Source organism: Mastigoproctus giganteus, chromosome 7 (genome assembly GCF_048544385.1).
Source record: "Mastigoproctus giganteus isolate SK-2022 chromosome 7, ASM4854438v1, whole genome shotgun sequence".
Classification (NCBI taxonomy): Eukaryota; Metazoa; Arthropoda; class Arachnida; order Uropygi; family Thelyphonidae; genus Mastigoproctus; species Mastigoproctus giganteus.
This window is the reverse complement of record NC_143581.1, coordinates 44,655,016-44,675,686: the sequence shown is the minus strand read 5'-3', so window position 1 is coordinate 44,675,686 and position 20,671 is coordinate 44,655,016. Positions and strand designations below refer to the sequence as shown.

Sequence of the window (20,671 nt, the reverse complement as noted above, 5' to 3'; positions counted from 1 at the left end):
AAGGAGATTAGGCAGGCAAAGGCAGACTACAAAAAAATCCTTGGCAAAGGATGCAAAGAAAAACAGAAAAGAGTTCTTTACATATTTAAACTCAAGAAGGAAAGGGATGAATCAGATTGGTCCACTGGATGTTGATGGTTCAACAGTTGAGGATCCTGCTCAGGTGGCTAACAATCTAAATGAGTATTTTGCATCTACATTCACACATGAGGAGTTATTCAGGAAGGGGAATGTCATAGGTGAAGTAAACATTGGCAGTGAGCTAGATTATTTTCTAATAACTGAGAGGAAAGTGGAGGAGAAATTGCTGAGGATAAACATAAAAAAGGCACCAGGGGTGGATGGGATCTATCCAGTGATATTAAAGGAGGCAGCAAAGGAAGTAAGCAAACCCCTAGCCATAATTATGAGAGCTTCTTTGGACTCAGGGGAGGTACCCATGGACTGGAGATGTGCAAATGTAACCCCAATTCACAAAGGAGGATCAAAGGCTGACACAAGTAATTATAGACCTGTTAGTTTAACTTCGGTTCCAGGAAAATTAATGGAGGCACTGGTTAAAGAAGCACTGCAGGATCATCTGGACAAGAATTCAGTTATAGCTCAGACACAGCATGGTTTTGTTAAGGGCAGGTCTTGTCTGACCAATTTGATTGGATACTATGATGTAGTCACAAAAGAACTGGATGCAGGGAATAACTTTGATATTATATATTTGGATCTTAGAAAGGCTTTTGATACTGTTGCGCATGGAAGACTGCTGCACAAATTGGAGAAGTGTGGCATTGGAGGCAAATTGCTGCTATGGATAAAGGGATGGTTGAGTGGCAGAAGACAGAGAGTGGTAATCAATGGACACTGCTCAACGTGGACTAATGTTATTAGTGGAGTTCCTCAGGGTTCAGTGTTGGGTCCATTGTTGTTTTCAGTATTTATAAATGATATTGATGATGGTGTATCAGGCTTAATGTCCAAGTTTGCAGACGATACCAAGGTTGGCAGGGTTGTTAAGGACACTACTGATACTATGCTACTGCAACAGGATCTGGAAAGGTTGAGCAGATGGGCTGAGAGGTGGCAAATGAAGTTTAACATTGACAAATGTAAAGTACTACATATGGGAAACAGTAACCCCAGATCAACGTATCAACTCTGTGGTACTACGCTGACAGTGGTAGAGAATGAAAAGGACCTGGGGGTAATTGTGCAGGCAGATATGAAGTTCTCTGAGCAGTGCAGACGAGCTGCAAGAGTAGCTCATGGTGTCTTGTCAATGATATACAGGAATTTTTCTAGCAGGGATAAGGATGTGATTATTCCCTTGTATAAGGCATTGGTCAGGCCACACCTTGAGTACTGTATACAGGTCTGGAGGCCTCATTTCAAGAAGGATGTAGAGCTGCTCGAACGAGTACAGAGAAGGGCAACAAGATTAGTGAATGGAACAAAGGGTTGCTCTTACGAAGAAAGGCTTAAGTTTTGCAAATTACAGAGCCTGGAGACTAGGCATCGGCGAGGTGATCTGATAGAGGTGTATAAGGCTTTGAATGGCTTGAGCATGCTCAATGCCGATGGGATTCTTCCTCTTGCTCAGAATAATCACCTGAGAGGGCATAAATTCAAATTGAGGAAGGACGGATGTCGGATAGATGTGCGGAAATTTGCCTTTAGCCAGCGGGCAGTTGGTTTGTGGAATAGACTCCCATCGCTTGTTGTTGAAGTTGATAGCCTAAATAAATTTAAGGCTCAGCTGGACAGGTATTTCGAACGAACGGAGGGGTGAAATGGGAGTAGTGGTTGTTTTTTTTTTTTTTTTTTTTTTTGGCTGATGCTGAATAAGCTTGCTTTCTTGCATCATATGCCTCTACTAATGCTAATGCTAATTGTTCAGTGTATGGTATCTTACCTATTGCTAGCAAACGATCAAAAGATGGTAACCTATAAACAGTTAGGATTGTCCGGTATTCTGGTAAGGAAATGAACAATATGTGTGAGGTCATTAGCAATTGCAAAAGCCTCAGTATCTCGACCAGCTGGGTCTGTGTGCCTAGAAAACAGAAGCCAGATGGAGTTGTGAACATTAAAATCACCAAGGAAAATTACAAAGTGAAAATTACAAAGTGACTTACATTAAATGCAAGGCCTATAAATTATGGAAGCCTACATCACTTCATGTGTTGCAGTTGGAGTCCAGTAGCAAGACTGTATGTAATAATATATTTTTGTAAAGGAGTTTTGCTTGAACTGGATGTAAATTTAATTTTCTTTATTTTTTTAAATTTTGCTATATTATAGATTATTACAGATTATGTATATTATGTAAATTCATCCCAGAATTTGATTTATGTTGGGAAATCTGTATTTCACTGAAATTTTTTAAATGTAGTTTTAAATGTTTAGATATCCAAGAAAGATTGAAATTTTTTAAATGTTTAGATATCAAAGAGAATTTGGTTTCACCATCCATGATCGTCCAGTAATAGTAGATGATATTCGTGTTAGAGCAATTGGAAAGAGTGGTGTACCATCAGTTTATACCCCTTCAGAGGTAGCAGCCTCTTCTACTGTTGTAATGGTAAATATACTGATACTGACAACATTTTAAGTTATTAAATTAATAATGTAATGATTTTATTAAACCTTGTTTGACTTATGTGGTAATAATAATATACCATCCTGAAATTCTTGTGTTTAATGAATTTGCACTAGTAAAGTAATTTTTTTTCATCCGTATGAGAGTGAGTAAAATGAAAGCAAGATTTAAATTGTCTAAATTGAAATTTCATGCTACAGTAGGTGTAAATTTAAGAATTTGTGCTAAATGCTCCTACTGAACAGTAAGATATATTGGCTTCCTGTATGTGCAGGAGTGATGCACAGAGATAACATGGCATTCATAGTGCTAGCAAAACAATATTATTCAGTTTCGTACAGAGGGCATCTCTCCAGTGCAAATTCACTAGCATATAGAGTGGTATATGTCAACAATTATGGGTGTATGAATGGGCAAAGCATTACTGTGGAGGAAGAAAAACTCTGGAGATTGATCCTCAAATGGTTGTTCTCAGAATAAAATGTTGTCTTGGTAGACAATGTCATCAAAGCAGATTGGTGTATGGCAGTTGGTGGCTAGGGAACTGGATGTCAGTCATGTGTTTGCCTACACCATCCACAACAAATTACAGTAATGGGCCTGAGTAAGATGAATTCCCAAGTGAACAAAAATGTTTCCATATGGGATTCTGTCTGAAGCACCTAATGTGATATTAAGAGGAAGAAAATTACTTCATGAATTGCATAATGACTGCCCATGTGGCATGGTGGTGCAGGCACTTGTGGCCAAAGAACAAATGGTACAACATGGAGTGGAAACACATGGCCATAACTTAAGAAATTCAAGTCTTTTGAAGCATTGGGAAAGTTATGCTTATTCTTTTCATGATCACCATCTCACAGGGACTGCAGCAGTGCCATTTCTTTTGTATAGGTGAAATAGTAAACTCACAAAATTTCACACAAATCCTCAAAGTTGATCTGTAGTGTGAAATCAAAATCAAGAAACTTAGACATTTGACTGACAGCGTCATTGTGTTACATGACAATGTGCAACTACACATGGCTCACTACTATGGCAACCATCCAGAAACTGCATAAAAAGTGATTGGGCATCTTCCATACAGACTGGACTTGTCACCTCATGATTTTTATGTTTTTGGAAAACTGAAAAATGATCTGACAGGATGTTGATTTCAAATGGACAATTGAATGAAGGAAACTGTCAAGCAGCAGTGTCAGCAGCAAAATAAAGTATTAGTTGTTGATTAAAAAAAAATTGTTGTTTTCAATTTACTCACCCTTTTATAATGTTATAATATGAAATTGCTTTCTGGATGCATTCTAAAAAGCCTGTTTTTATTAGAGAAACACAAATTACATGCAAATGAAAATTTCCATGAAAATAGTATAATAAATATATGCCAATATAAATTCAAGTCTAAATAAGAAGATTGAACAATATAGAATGCTTAATAAATGTTTAAATTGTACCTCCAAAGTTACTACTATAAAGCCTATACTTTATTTCAAATCTGTTTGGCTTATGTATAATAGCACATATATATCATTAATTCATATATTTTGGGCCATTAAATGATATATAGGTTCTGTTTACTTTTTAATTCCTTGATTATATATGGAATGAAATTTGAAAGCTGCATAACATATGTTACATTGGTCTGATTCTATAATAATGCAGACAAATGGCCTAACCATTGCCTTATACAATGGGACAATCACCTCTTTATCCCTACTGGCAAAATTCCTGTATAATAATAAACCGATGCTGAACATTTACAAGAAATATAAATTAATGAGTAATTAATTTATTCAAGTAGTTAGAAATGCTAAAGAAGTCTTTTAAAAGGCCTTAGCATTTCAAACCTGAAGACAACCAAAGAAAATACAGTAAAAGTTGTAATATTTGGTACTCTTAGATAACCAGAAAGTTGTAGTAACCAGCATAATTTCTTGCAAAGTGCTCCATCACTGTGGTCCCCTGCACCATACCAAATTTAGCTCCCTGTGATTTTTTGTTTCCCAAGCTTAAAGCCTTCTTGAAAGGTCACAGATTTGCAACAATCAAGAAAACCAAGAAAATTATTTAGAACTTGACACAGTAACTATTAGCAATTCCAAAAACAAAATGTATCTGGAATTCTTCAGGAAATTGCAGAAGCTTTGGAATTGGCATATGCAGTGTCAAGTTGATGACTTTGAAGGATATACATTCAAATAGCCAGTAAGCTTCATCATTTCCCAAATATTACATTATATACACCTTGTATATGGTGTAATAACATTCATATCTCAATTACATCCTGATTTTTTTTTTTTTTTTATGCATTTTGTAATGTTGTTTTTGTATTTTTTTAATCCCACCAGTACTCCTTATTACCTTCTGAATTAAGTTCTTTTAAATATTTCTCTTTTATGCTCTGTTATATGAATAAAATTACTTTTTCCTTCACATTTCTCATTGAATTGAAATGCCTCACTTCTGTTCTTTGTATGGATTTTAAACCTGACAAAAAAATAAATGCTTATCAAACAAGTACATGCTATCAAAATATCCAAATTCCCTTCATCTCTTAACTATGAAGTGCTATTTATTTGTTTATTTATTTTAGGATACAAAGTGTTATTTTGAAGGAGTAGGATATCAAGATACACCAGTGTATTTACTAAAAAACCTTAAAGCTGGTCATGATGTTCTTTGTGGTCCTTGTATTATTATTGAAGAAAATTGGTATGGACTTTTTTAAACCAATTATTTTAGCATGTCTTAAATTGTTGATCTTACAATGTGAATTATGTTTTTCAATGAAGAATTTTCATGTGAATGCTATTAATCATAGTGTAATTTTTTATTTTTTTTGGTAGTTGTTGGCGCATCGGCTTCTGTGGCCATAATGCACCTCCCAAGGATTTTTCAGTACTTTGATCCAAGCCCGAGGCGGGATTCGAACCCGCGACCTTTGGGTTGCCAGGCGGGCACTTTACCCACCTGACTAGCCCGGTCAGCATAGTGTAAATAAGCTATACCCTATATTATATGTAAACTTTCTTGTAAAGTTGGTGTTTACAATATTATGTTTCAGAATTTTTGCCAGCTCCTTGATCATATGTAGAATTATACACAAGCCATCAATTCAGTGCTGGTGAATGAGCATAGGGTAGTATTCGTTCTGAATTCATAAACACTGTGCCCAGCAATTTAATATAGACAAAATCATGGCTTCAGATGAGAGATTATGAGATTATGTCATTGAAGTGCCCTCCTTAGTATTTCTAGAGTATTTTTAGAATTTTCCTTAGCAACTTTTAATATTCCTTAGAATTAGCTTTAGCAGTTTTTAACAATGCTTAGAAACATGTAAGTTAGTGCAAATACATCATGTCTATATGCAGTAAATTAATTGAAGTTATTATAGTAACATTGTTTTATTACATCTCATATTGTGAATGCCTTCACAACAATTTGCCTATTTGGTTATACTTCAAATAAGTAACACTTCTCCAATAGAGAAGACTATGTTACTTATTCTTAGTGGATACCACCACCTAGATGGCCATTTCAGGGCTATTTGACCCTTCATCGGGGGGGGGGGGGGGTAGGATTCTAAGAATTATCTTTAGCCATTTTATGATGGCTAAAGATAAGTCGCACTTAACTTAGTAAGTATTGTATAGCATTTTTTGACATTTTAGTTCATCTTTATCAAAGCCATCCCTACCGCCTTACTGGATTTTATGATATACAGTAAACTCTCAATTTAACGGCCCTGATATAACGGATTTAACTGGACAACTAATAATACAGTAATGTACTTATTAATCTCGACCATATTATTTTTTTTAGGTTATACAAAACTTCAGTGTTATTATTAATTAAAAATTAATAATAATTACTTATTTCCATTATTGTTTTGATAATCAAAGAAACCACACACTCTTAAAGAGTGCATGGTTTCTTTGAATCATAAATCAGTTGCCTGTTATTTACACCAGCTCAAAGAATGCGTTTACTTCAGAGATTTTTTCTGACTGGGTCTTCAACCACTTTGTCCCTGATGTGAGGCACTTCCAGACAGATGTTCTGAAAATTTCCCCCAATAATGTAAAGGCATTGTTGCTTCTTGACAACGCCCCTGCTCATCCTAGTGCTGAGAAGTTAGTAAGGATGGCAGAATTAAAGCCAGGACACTTCAGAATCTACGCGCCTACAACATTAAGCCTGCGTTCTTTAACTTTGCAGCTGCTTGCAAGGAGATGAAGACTACGACTTTGGCAAATGGTTGGAAGAAGTTGTTGTACAATATCGATTTGAATTTTGAAGGATTTGAGGCAAATGACTTTCGGCGCACCCTTGTAAATGCTGGCAACTGGGAAACAACTGAAGATGACGTTCTGAAATAGCTTGAAAATGATGAAGGTGATCCTGGCTACCAAGTCCTCACTGACGAAGAAATTGTGGATGAGGTTCAATATGGCAAGGCAGGGGAAGAAGAAGAAGAAGAAGACATTGAGGAAGAGCAAATTACACCAGCACGGCCTACACTGTCTGAAATGAGAAATCTCATGGACATTGCCATCCACTACATAGGGACATCTTCTGACCCTGAAATTGTCTCTTACTATGAACATTTTTGGCAGTTCAGGGCGATCATTATTAAGAAACAACATCAGAGTAGCAAACAACTGAAGCTGGACACTTTCTTTAAGCGAACTTCACTGACTTCCACTCCTATTTTACCTCCAACTGCTTGTACATCTCAACTGTCTACAAGCAAACAGATGACACCAGTGCCTCCATTTGTGAACATTTCAGAAGAATCTGAAGCTGAGAATTCCCCTTCACCTCTACCTTCAGATACTGAATAACGACTACTGTACTACTACCACTACGGTCACGGCAAAATACTCTTCAATTACACTGTAAAAAAAGGTGAGTAAATATTACATATTCTTTATTATAATTTAATAATTTTATATTGTACAGTACTGTATATTGTGTTAAAGCTTTTTTTTTTTACATTAAGAACAACAGGTGCCTCCATAGCCAGGTGGGCAGAAGCAGCAGTGCGTAGCACACACTTCTTGATTAGACCGGGGTTCAAGCCCGTGCCCACCAAATACGGAGGATGCTGAAAGGTCAGGGAATGACCACCGCATATCCCTGGAGCAATATGGCCTTAGTTGCTAATGCTCCTAAAAACCAAATAACAAACAAACAAACATTATGAACAATAACCCCCCCCCCCCCCCCCCGGTTACATTTGATTTAACGGACTTTCAGCATTAACAGACACCCCCTTCTCCCCTATTAGTCCGTTGAATTGAGGGTTTACTGTACATCAACTCTATCTTTACTGATACAAAACCATTTTTTATTTAAATTTAATTCATATATATATTACAAATTGTGATGATATGCACACGTTTTTGTTTTGCACTTGTCTAAACTATGTGCTGTTTTATGTCTTTTTTTTGTGTGGATGTAGTTGTTCAATTTTTTTCATTTCATTTCATTTCCCTTTCATTTTTTCATAGTTTTGCCAAGAGTCTCAGGCTATGTTCTAAGATACAGGAATAAGTTTCTTAAACCTAAAAACATGCAAATTTTGTCATCAAGGGTTTTCTTTTTCATGTATCCTATGAAGATATTGTTTTGTATATAACATGTTTATTTGAATATATTTCTAAGAATGCTAAATGTTTTTGCTATTTCTGCATGAAATTAATATCACCACTGACATGCAGGAAGGCAGTTGGAATAAAAAAAAATTTATTTTTTATCGTGTTAAATTTTTTTTCAGTAATGAATACACAATACTTGGTGGTCAAGTTGACCATCAAGTGGGCATTTTTGTATATATGTTCACAAAAAAAAATTCTGTTGAACATAAATTTTACTGTCTTCATTATAATGTTACTTTCAGATTTATCATAGGTCTACAGCCATGCGAATATCAATGCGCCTGTTTATATAACTGTTTTCAATACAATGCCTTTATTGAAGTGAAATGAAAGTGTCTTTAATTTTCCTAGCTATGATAGGAGGGAGTAAATAATAAGAACCTTGTCACTCAATTCTGCTCTGGAGAGACTGTGCGAAGGCTTATGGAGTAGAAATGTTCTCAGCATAGTCTGTGTTCACAGGAGAGACTTTTTATTGGAATGGATTAAATAGAAGGGGTGCAAAAATATTCTCTGATACTATCAAGTCAGTGGTAGGCAGGTCAAAAAACTGCTAGCTTGAGGAGGTACACAAACTAACAGATTAGCAGCAGTTGCAGGCAGAGATATAAGTGATTCTTGCACTGCTTCTATCGAAACAAACAACAGCCTGGAAAGCAAGGTGTCAGGGATTTCAAGGCCTTCTGGGGGATTCCTCACGGAACAAAAAATACAGGAGCTGTGTTGAAGTTATTAAGAGTAAAAACACGTGCATGTGTACACTAATGATAGGTGTACACTATTAATTATGTGTACCCTAATGATAGGAGTATAGTAAACAGATCTGATAAATTTGAAGCATTGGTTAAATAAATAAATGCAGACATTATAAAGATCTGAGACATGGTGTCACTCAGACATAAGCGATGCAGAATTTGAATATGGTGAATACAACACGTACAGAAAAGATATATTTTTTTTATTTGTGAAGATTGTGCTGAGCCAGATTGTGGTAACACTGTTGTGTAAATGTGTGGATACTGTACCCAGCAAAGCCAATCAATGCAGTAATTATGTATGTTTGTGTAGTGTGATGTAGGATTATGTTGTTTCTGTTGAGTGATTGGCCTCTTAGCCCATTGAGTGCACAGAATATGCACTTCACTGATTACCATTTCAGCCCCATGGAAGTGAGCCATCTATTGTAGTTGTGTTTAACTTAGTACAGATAAGAGAATCCCATGGCAACAGTTTATTTTCATATTAAATATTCAGTCCATATATCAATAGATAGAACTCCTGCAAAACTCACAAGTAGAGAATATGTCCTATTTTCTACTGCTCGCAGTACATGTACCACAGTACTGCCCAGTGTTTTCAGATGAAATGATGAATGCCAGCTACATATAAAATACAATTTTCAAATACAGCTTTCAATAAATACAATAAATGTTGGTCAACAAATATAAAACACATCCTATTCACAGCTGCTCTCAGTTTATGATCTTATCCAGTACTCTGAGATAAGGTGGACAATGCAGATTGTGTACACAGTGTGATGAGGGAAAATTCCTAACAAGACAATTTTCACACACAGATTTCTCACCATTTACTTGACACACACACACACACACACACACACACACACACACACACACACACACACACACACACACACACACACACACACACACACACACACACACACACACAAACTTTTCTGGATTTATTGAATAACTGTTTTCTACACTAGCATATAAGAGAAAGCAATACTCTTGATATGATTATCAGCAGTGACTCTTCATGAATTTTGACTCTGCAAATAAAAGACCCACTAGGTGGTAGTGATCACTGTGTATTGATGAGAGATTCCTGACTGGCTTGAATGTTCTTAAAATGAAAATAGAAGACTTGAAAAAAAAATTTTTTTTCTATTATCATATACTATATGTTAATAGTAGTTTGAATTCAGTAGTTTGTTTTCAACTTTAACCATCTAGAACTAAAAAAAAGTCACGATAGCAGGTTTGTAGGTGTACAGCAATTTGAAATAAATAAATTGTTCATTATTATTTTAATATCTTAATAGCACTGGCAGTGGAAAGGATGCAAGGAAGCAAGCTTATGTAGCATCAGCAAAAAAAACAGCCTGAGAATATACCCTCCAATAATTTGTCTAGTAGGTCCTTAAATTGTATTTAAACTACAATACTTCCTGCAACACCAGATGGAAGTTTCCTGGAACAATCAAATGCCTGCTGGTTGAAAGCAAATTTTCACACATCTATCCTGCAACCATTCTTCCTTAATTTAAACTAATGTCACATTGTATATGTTGGCTGAGCAAGACTAAGGATGTCATCAACATTTAGCTTACTCAATCCATTCAAAGAATTAAGCACCTCAATCAGATCTCCTTGCAGGTGCCTAGTTTTTAGATGCTGCAATTTTCTTAATGATCATTTTTTTTTGGCAAAAGTACGCTTTTGCTCCCCTCAATAATCTCATTTCTTTTCTCTACAACCACTGAAACAGAGCCACATCTTTCCTAAATTGAGGCTTCAGACCTGTATGCAGTCCCATGATGTGGCCTAACCATTGCCTTAATCACCTCCTTATCCCTACTGGCAAAATTTCTGTATATCATTGAAAAAATCCCATGGGCTGCCCTAGCAGCTCAGAGAACTTCAGATCAGATTGCATAATTAACCCCATGTCCTTTTCATTTTCCACCACCCTGAGTATAGTACCACATAGTTGATACGTTACTGTTGGGTTACTGCTACCTATATGCAGTACATTGCATTTGTCAATGTTAACTTTCAATTGCCATTTCTCAGTCCATCTGCCTAATTTTCTAGGTCTTGTTGTAGTAGCATACCCTAATTGCTGTCATTAACTACATTGCCAACCTTTGTATCATCTGCAAATTTAGACATTAAGCTTGATATGCTTTCGTCAATATCATTAATAAATATTGAAAACCACAATGGGCTCAGCACCGAAAGCTGGCAACTCCACTAATAACATTAGTTCAGAAAGATCAGCACTCAGTAATAACCACTTTCTGATTCTCCCACTCAATCATCCATTTATCCATGGCAGTATCTTGCCCCTAATGCTACACTCTTCCAATTTGTATAGCAGTCTTTCATGTGAACCAGTCTCAAAAGCTTTTCTGAAATCTAAGTATGTGATATCAATTTTTTTTTTACGTGCAGTTTCTTTGTTACCATCACAGTATCTGATCAGATTGGTCAGGCAAGATCTCTCTTTAAAAAATCTGTGCTGTGATTGCTTTATAACTGCATTCCTATTTAGATGGTCCTGCATTACTTTCACTTGTGACTCAATTTTCTATGGAACTGAAGTCAAGCTTACAGGTCTGTAACTACCCACTTCACCCATTGATCCCTTTTTTGAACTGGGAAACATTCACACATCAATTAGACAGTGGCCTCCCCTGAATGCGATGATGCTTTTATAATTATGGCCAAAGGTTTGCTTACCTCTTTTGCTGTTTCTCATAATATAATAAAATAAATCCTATCCACCCAAGGTACCTTATTCATTTTTAGTTCCAACAATTCCTCTTCAACCTTCCTCTTAGTTATCATAAAATTATTTAGCTCCTTTTTAGAATTTAATATACTTCTGGCATTCCTAAAAAATTCCTTATGTGTGAATGTAGATGCAAAATGTCTATTCAATTTGTCAAAAACTTCAGATACTCCAGAGCAGTGTCATCAGCAGTTAAACCTTCCATATCTAGTGGACCAATGTGTTTCATCACTTTCCTCCTAGTGTTTTATGTAAGAAAAGTACATTAGTTTTCTTTTTGTCTTTGCCAGAGACTTCTATTAATCGGTATTAGCTTGCCTAAACCCCTTTGTATATTGATTGCAGACTACTTTATATCTACTGTAGGTTTCTGTTTCCCCTGACAATTTATGTGCATTCCATGTATTTTTCTTCTGTACAACTAGTCTCATCAGTTGATCTGACATACATTTAGATCTAAGTCATGAACAGTATCTCTTAGTTGGTATAAAAAGCCTAGTGACTTCTCTGATTACTTCCCTGAACGCTTTTCATTTAGAATAGGCTGCTGTTAAAATAATCAGATGATACCACTGAAGAGAATTTAAAAACTGCCTGAGACTATTGTTGTCGTCACCTTTACAAAAGAAAAATCCCGTCCCTTTACTCTCTTGACAATAGTAATATTTTTAATTATGTAATAATGTTTAATTACTGACTTGAATAATGAAGTAAAATAGACTGACTGGTATCAAAGAAAATGAAAATGAGAATTATTCTTAGATTTTTTTGAAAGGCTTATGTTTTAGTATTGAGAGGAGATTATCATATCATTGTTTCGATAAAAGTGTCAATAAATGAGCTGAAATAATTATGCACACTGGTGCTGGTTAACCTCATTATTTGACATGATAATTATTTTATGTCCTAAGTAGTGTTTGTAAAATATTAGTACTGATTATTTATATAAATGATCTACTGATGTTGCTGCTGAAAAATATGTCTGTGTTTATGCTGCTGTTTATCTCATTTTTCTTTATGCTATATCACTGTTTTTCTTTTTTGTAGCACAATATTAGTGGAACCAGAATGTGAAGCTGTCATTACAAAGCATGGTGATATTAAAATCAAGGTATTTAGTTTATTATCATAAAATAATTATTTTATTAATTACATCAGCCTTAAAATTTGTTTAATTTAGAAATTTTTGTTATGGTTTTAACCTACTCTACAAAAGAAATGTAGGTTATAAGAACATTATATTTGTGTTTTCCACTCCTCACTACTTACAATTTACAGACTAATCCAAACCAAATTTATACTATATGTGGATTTGGGAGGGGGGAATTCTAGTTTATAACTAAAGGCATTTCTACTCATAGTTTAGGGAAATAATTCACCTAGGTAAAATATATTGAGTGTGCAATTGTAACTATAATTTAAAATGGTAGCATGCACACCATTTTAGTTTACATATTACTGCTACACACTTATTAAACTAAATGAAGTATTGTGTGAATTAATCACCAGATGCTTGCTTTAACACACCGTTCTGGCAATATGAGAAACACAAAGTTTCTCATATTGAATTATAAACACCAATTTACAGTTTAATTATATGAGATCTTAGGGTATCTTTGAGAGTTATTTTTATTACACTCCATCTTAAAGTAAGATTGAAATAGGTTGCATCAGTTACATTTAGAACCTCTTTTTTAGTATTTAAATATATTTTAATTTGAATAGTAATGGTAGAAATACAATAATATTGTACATTGGCATTAACATGCAATTTATTAAAATACTGCATTTCAGAGTTATTGTCTATTCCCTCAGATAATTAGGATAGTTTACTTTTGTAAACCATCATACACTCTTTACTTAATAAGGTGATAGAATGCTAAATGCTATCCAGATTGACATAGATTTAATGTATGTTGAAGCAATTTACCATGAATATATGAAGGATTCTCAGAAGTACATCTTATAAATGTTGTGGAGTGTGATACATGATTAAATTATGTTTTTTTTTTTTTTTTTATGTGAACCCCAAACACGAGAGGTATTAGAACCTATAGTACTTAGTACCGTGCTTGGGTTATACAGGAGAGAAAGTGATAGAAGCCTTATTTTCTCTGGTTTGGAAATTATTTGATAATAATGCACAGGAAAGCCTTGATTAATATCATTGATACAGTTCTGAAAATTCATTATTAATCAAAATGAATTTTTTCCACAGACACAGTATGCAGAGTTAATTATATATCTTCAAATAAATAATGAATAACCTTTCTGTATTAGTATTAGTCATTAATTAACTGACTACACCTGCATCACCTATGGCAAAACAGCAAAATTTTTTTTTTTTTTTTAACTGAATATTTTATAATGATCTATACAGCTGTGACTGAGAATATGCAAATCCTTCAGAATGCTTAGTTATATCTAATTTTTAGTTTAAATCTGAGATTATTTTTCCCCCTTTTTTTTGTTTTGACTTTGGAGTTCACAAATATTATGCATTATTGTCTCAGCCACAGGAATTAGATTTCAAGGCAAGTTGTAGGGGAAAAAAAAAGAAAAAAAAGCACATTCAGTTTTTAAATTCTATGCAGTGGGACCAACTAATGAAGTTATCAACAGAAAATTCTAAATGGGAAGCATTCAGGGATGCAATCATAGAAGCTACTAGGCTTTTTATACTGACTAAGAGATACTGTTCAATGCTTAGGCCTAAATCGAGGTCTGATGAACTGATAAGACTTGTGAAAGAAAAGAAAAATGTATGGAATGCATTTTTCTTATCTTAAAATTTAAATTTTAAACATTTTTATGCATGGGATGCATATAAATGTTTATATCTACGGTAGGCATCTGTATCAGGTAGTAGTAATAGAGGCATGTGATGCAAGAAAGCAAGCGTGAGCTTATGTAGCATCAGCCAAAAAAAAAAAAAAAAAAAAAAAACGGTTTCACAAAACCATTCCCTCTAAAGGTTTGTCCAGTTCTTCCTTGAATTTATTTAAGCTATCAACTTCCACAATGACAGATAAAAGTTTGTTCCAGCAATTAACCACCTGCTGGTTGAAGGCAAATTTCTGCACATCTATTCTACAACTGTCTTTCCTCAATTTGAATTTATGCTTGCTCAGGTTCGTAATTTGAGCAAGCAGAAGAATCCCATCAGAATTCAGGGTGCTCAACCCATTCAAGTCCTTATGCACCTCATTCTGATTACCTCACAGATGCCTAGTCTCCAACCACTGCAATTTGCAGAACTTAAAACCTTTCTTGGTAAGAGGACCCCTTCGTTCCCCTCACCAATCTTGTTGCCCTTCTCCGTACACGCTCAAGCAACTCTACATCCTTCTTAAAATGAGGCCGCCAAACCTGTACGCAGTACTCAAGGCGTGGCCTGACCATTGCCTTATACCATGGGATAATCACCTCCTTTTCACTGCTTGCAAAATTCCTGTATATCATTGACAATACCCCATGACCTGCTCTGGCAGCCTGTCTGCATTGCTCAGAAAACTTCATATCTGACTGCACAATCACTGCCGGGTCTTTTTCATTTTCTACCACCCTAAGGGTAGTACCACACAGTTGGTAATTTCGTCTGGGTTACTTCTACCCATATGCGGTACTTTGCATTTGTCAATGTTAAACTTCAGTTGCCATTCTCAGCCCATCTGCCCAAATTTCCTAGATCCTGTTGCAGTAGCACACTGCCATTACTGTCATTAACAACCCTGCCAACCTTTGTATCATCTGCAAACTTTGACACTAAGCCTGATATACCTTCATCAATATCATTGATAAATAGACAAAACAAGAGTGGGCCCAACACCAAACCCTGTGGGACTTCACTAATAATGTTAGGCCACGAACATTAGTCCATTGATTACCACTCTCTGTCTTTGGCATTAGTTAAGGTATATGATGCAAGAAAGCAAGCTTATACAGCATCAGCCAAAAAGAAAAAAATAAATAAACCTTCCCATTTCACCCATCCGGCCACTCCAAATGTTTGTCTACCTCAGCCTTAAATTTATTTAAGCTGTCAACTTCCACAACAACAGATGGAAGTCGGTTCTAGCAATAAACTACCTGCTGGCTAAAGGCAAAACTTCCACATGTTTATTCTACAACTGGCTTTCCTCAATTTGAATTTGTGCCACCTCAGGTTCTTAATCTGAACAAGTGGAAGTAGGCTGTCAGCACTGAGCCTGCTCAAACTATTCAAGGCCTTATACACCTCGATCAGATCACCTCGCAGGTGTCTAGTCTCCAGATGTTACAACTTGCAGAACTTAAGCCTTTCTTTGTAAGCACACCCCTTTCACCAATCTTGTTGCCCTTCTCTGTATTCATTCTAGCAACTCTACATCCTTCCTAAAATGAGGCCTCCAGACCTGTATACAGTACTCAAGGTGTGGCCTGAATATTGCCTTATACAAGGGGATAATCACCTATGTGTCTCTGCTAGCAGAATTCCTATAGATCATTGACAAAACTCTATGAACTGCTCTGGCAGTCCATCTTCAATGCTCAGAGAACTTCAAATCTGACTGCACAATTACCCCCAGGTGTTTTTAATTCTCCATCTCTCTGAGTGTAGTACCACACAGATAGTACATTTCTCTTGGGTTACTGCTACCCATAAATCAAATTTGCATTTGTCAATGTTAAACTTCAGTTGCCACTTCTCAGCCCATCTGCCTAACTTTTCTATATTTTGTTGCAGTAGCATACTGTCTTTACTGTCATTAACAACCCTGCCAACCTTTTTATCATCTGCAAATTGGACATTAAGCCTGATATACCTTCATCAATATCAGTGATAAATACACAAAACAACAATGGGCCTAGCACCAAACCCTGGAGGACTTCACTAATAACATTATTCCACGTAGAGCAGTGTCCATTTATTACCACTCTCTGCCATCTCCCACTCAACCATCCCTTTATCCATTGCAGTAACTTGCCCTTAATGCTATACCCCTCCAATTAGTACAGCAGTCTGCCATGTGTGACGGTATGAAAAGGTTTCCTGAAATCCAAGTACATGATATCAAAGTTATTTTTTTTATCCAGTTCCTTTGTGACCACATAATTGTATCCAATCAAATTGGTCAGACAAGACTTCCCTGCTCTAGTCTGAGGCATGATATTGAAAATTAATAAGGTATATAACTTTAATTAATTAATTATCAATACTACACTATCTAATAGAATCCTAAATGCAGTGATATGTATTACGCTATCTAGTTTTATGTTAAATTTGAATTAAAAATTAAAATTTGAATTCCCTACCACTCTCTATATGAAAACAATGGCTGTAATATTTGAACAAAACAATGGTTTTAAGTATATTAAGTAGTAACCTACAAAAACTCTATCTAAATTAAAAATAAAAATAACCAGTGTAACTAGAACTATAAGGCTACTTATAAAGTACAATATAATATAACAATTAAGTAAATAAAATGGCAAACCCTTATTGGTTTTTTGGAGCCTGTAATTCACGGCTGGAATTTAGGTGATACAGATGCCTAGAGTTGATGTAAACTAGTCTGCAATTAAATCACGAAGGAGGTTAGGTAAGCTAAGGCAGATTACAAGGTCTCTGGCAAAGAATGCAAAGAAAAGCAGCAAAAACTTCTTTACTTATGTAAATACTAGAAGAAAGTGGATGAATCACATTGGTCCACTAGATACGAATGTTTTAACTGTTCATGATTCTGTTCAGGTTGCTGATAAACTGAATAGGTTTTTGCATCTACATTCACACATGAGCAATTTTTTATAGATGGGGATGCTGGAAGTGTGTCTTAACTTCCAAAAGGGAGCTGAATGTTTTTGTGATAACTGAGAGCAAAGTGTAGGGGAAATTGTTGAAGCTAAGCATAAAAGAGGTACCTGGGGCGGATGGGAACTATATAATTATATTAAGGAAAGCAGCAAAAGAGCTAAGTAAATCTTTAGCCATGATTATGAGAGCATCCTTGATTCAGAGAAGGTCCCTATGGACTGGATATGTGCAAATGTATCCCAGTTCATAAAGAGGAATAAAAAGGTGACACGAGCAATTACAGACTTGTTAGCATGACTTCTGTTTCAGATAAAATAATGGATTTACTGGCTAAAGAAGTAGTGTAGGACCATCTAGACAGGAATGCTGTTATGCAACAGTCACAGCATGGATTTGTTAAGGGCCAGTCTTGTCTCACCAATCGGATTGCTTACTATGACATAGTAACTAGATGCAAAAAATAATTTTGGCATCGCATATTTAGATTTCAGAAAATCTTTTGATGCTGTTGCACATAAAAGACTGCTATACAAATGGGAGCAGTGTGGCATTAAAGGCAAATTACTGCTATGGATAAATGGGCAGTTGAGAGGAAGAAAACAGAGAGTTGTTATCAATGGGCACTGCTCTTCTTGGATTAATATTATTAACAGAATACACCAGGGTTCGGTGCTGGGCCCATTGTTATTTTTTATATTTATTAATGATAATGCTGAAGGCATATCATGCATAATGTTTACATTTTAAGTTGATACGAAGGTTGGCAAGGTGGTTAATCACAGTAATCAAGCTACTGCAACGAGGTATAGACAGATTATGTTGATGAGCTGAGAAGTGTCAGTTGAAGTTTAATATCAACAGATGAAAGGGGAGCAGTAATTCCAGATTAATATATCAACTGTGTTGTACCACGCTCAGGGAAGTGTAGAATGAAAAGGACCTGAGATTAATTGTGCAGTCAGATACGAATTTCTCTGAGCATTGCAGCTAGGACAGCCCATGAGGTTTTGTCAATGATATACATGGATTTTGCCAGCAGGCATAAGGAGGTGATTATCCCATTGTATAAAGAAATGGTTAGGCCACATCTTGGGTGCTGCATACAGGTCTGGAGGTCTCATTTTAGGATGGATGAAGATCTGTTAGAATGGATGCAGAAAAGAATGACAAGATTGATGAGAGAAGCAAAATGATGCTCTTACCAGGAACGGCTTCAGTTTTGCAAACTGAGCACCTGGATACTAGGCACCTGTAAGGAGATCTAATTGAGGTTTTTAAAGCTTTGAATGGATTGAGTAAGCTCAATGCTGATGCTCTTGCTCAGACTACACATACGAGGGGCCATAAAGGCTGATGAAGGATAGTTGCAGGGTAGATGTGCAGAAATTTGCCTTCAGCCAGCTGGTGGTTGATTGTTGGAATAAACTACCATCTGTTGTTGTAGAGGCTGGATAGTTTGAATAAATTCAAGGAAGAACTAGACAAATTGTTAGAAGGGATATACAGGTTATATGGTAAGTGTTGGCTTTTTTTGGCTGTTTCTGTATAAGCTTGCTTTCTTGCATCATTTGTAACTATTAATACTAATATTAATTTTGGCAACCAGAGTGATACTAAGGATATGACCAGTACCATTAGAATTGTTCAAGCAACATTGCCTCATCTGTAATGGAAATATTATACTTTAAAAAATATTTCAGAGTTATAATACTTGATTAATTTAACATTAATCAGATATACTTTTTTTGTGATGCAACTTCAAAACAAGATTATTTAAGTTTGATGTTAAGGCCTCTCATTTTTCAGAGTTTTCATCAGTATCATGACATATCTGATATTCAAGTTGTCATAAAGTAACTGTTGTTTTTGAACTTCATTTATTTCCTGGATCAGGAATATAAATAAATTATAAATTTTCTGTTTATACTCCAGGACGACCAAACGGTCAGAGGAGTTCCAAGATAGCCAGAATACGAGAAACAGCACCGTATTCAGCAATCATGGGCTAGAACCCCGGTCACTCAAGGCACGTGTACTTATGCACCTGCGCGCCTGACCACTAGGCTACGGCGGCCTATATAGTTGCCAAGCTATTTTTTGTCATAATTGTACTCACTCTTGAATTCAATGAGAATGTGAGGAAGGGTTACTTTTCCATGCATAATTCTTTTCCTCAGTTTTAAAATTTATAAAATCCTTTTATAAATGACTGTGGCAAGTTTAGTGCTGATACTGGTTGTCTCTCTTTTGTGCAGATAATTATTTACCTTTATGTATTCTTCTATAATATTACACTTTTCACAAGTTAATCTGATAAATTTAACAAGATCACTTTTTTTTGGTAGCTATTTTTTATCTCAAAGAATACAGATAATTTTAATTATTTTCATTTTTTATTTTTGAAACATACAGAATTGAAATTGCAGAATATGTTGGCATTAATTTTGTTTTTCAGATTGGTGTTCTTGAAAGAAAGAAAAAGATTGGAACTGATTTAGATACCATTCAGCTCTCAATATTTTCACATCGTTTCATGAGCATTGCTGAACAAATGGGAAGGTTGTTTTCTTTATTTAAATTTTTATATTAAACATGTTATTTAATTAATGTTTCATAACATTAATTATATTAATGTTATGAAAATTATTTTTTATATATAAATTAAACTAATAAATTAAATTCAGGAACAAACTTACTCTGCTGTTTAAAACATATGGTGAGTGTTGCTTTGGAACTTAATTTATTTCCTGCATCATGAATATAGAACTTACATTACTTAGATTAATAATATTTATATACAAACAAAGAAGGGATTACTAGAATTTCTTTTAAGAAGTTTTATGAAATTATTTAAAAAGTATAATTAGAATATTTGACCTGACCTATTTGATAATTGTCTGGAACTTCTGGTGTTAATCATTTGGTTTAATTATGTTATATATAATACAAATCAGATGTAAATAATTTATTTCCTTATTTGTAGGGGTAGTATAACATACATATTCAGTAGTAAATACACTTCAGTATATTTACTACTAAGTACTTAATGCACCCAAGTCCTGAGTGAACATTTCAATCTCA

General features: G+C 35.2%; 1 protein-coding gene across 2 annotated transcripts in view; it reads left to right on the top strand.

Annotated features, from left to right (window-relative positions):
* The window catches only part of LOC150082857 (5-oxoprolinase), a 234,998-nt gene that overhangs the window by 88,770 nt on the left and 125,557 nt on the right, over positions 1-20,671 (top strand). For both annotated transcript variants that reach the window (XM_090376873.1, XM_090376872.1), the window contains exons 16-19: positions 2,437-2,575; positions 5,187-5,305; positions 12,844-12,907; positions 20,046-20,149. In XM_090376873.1, the coding sequence (XP_090232999.1) occupies positions 2,437-2,575; positions 5,187-5,305; positions 12,844-12,907; positions 20,046-20,149 (426 nt within the window). The remainder of the gene's footprint in view (positions 1-2,436; positions 2,576-5,186; positions 5,306-12,843; positions 12,908-20,045; positions 20,150-20,671) is intronic.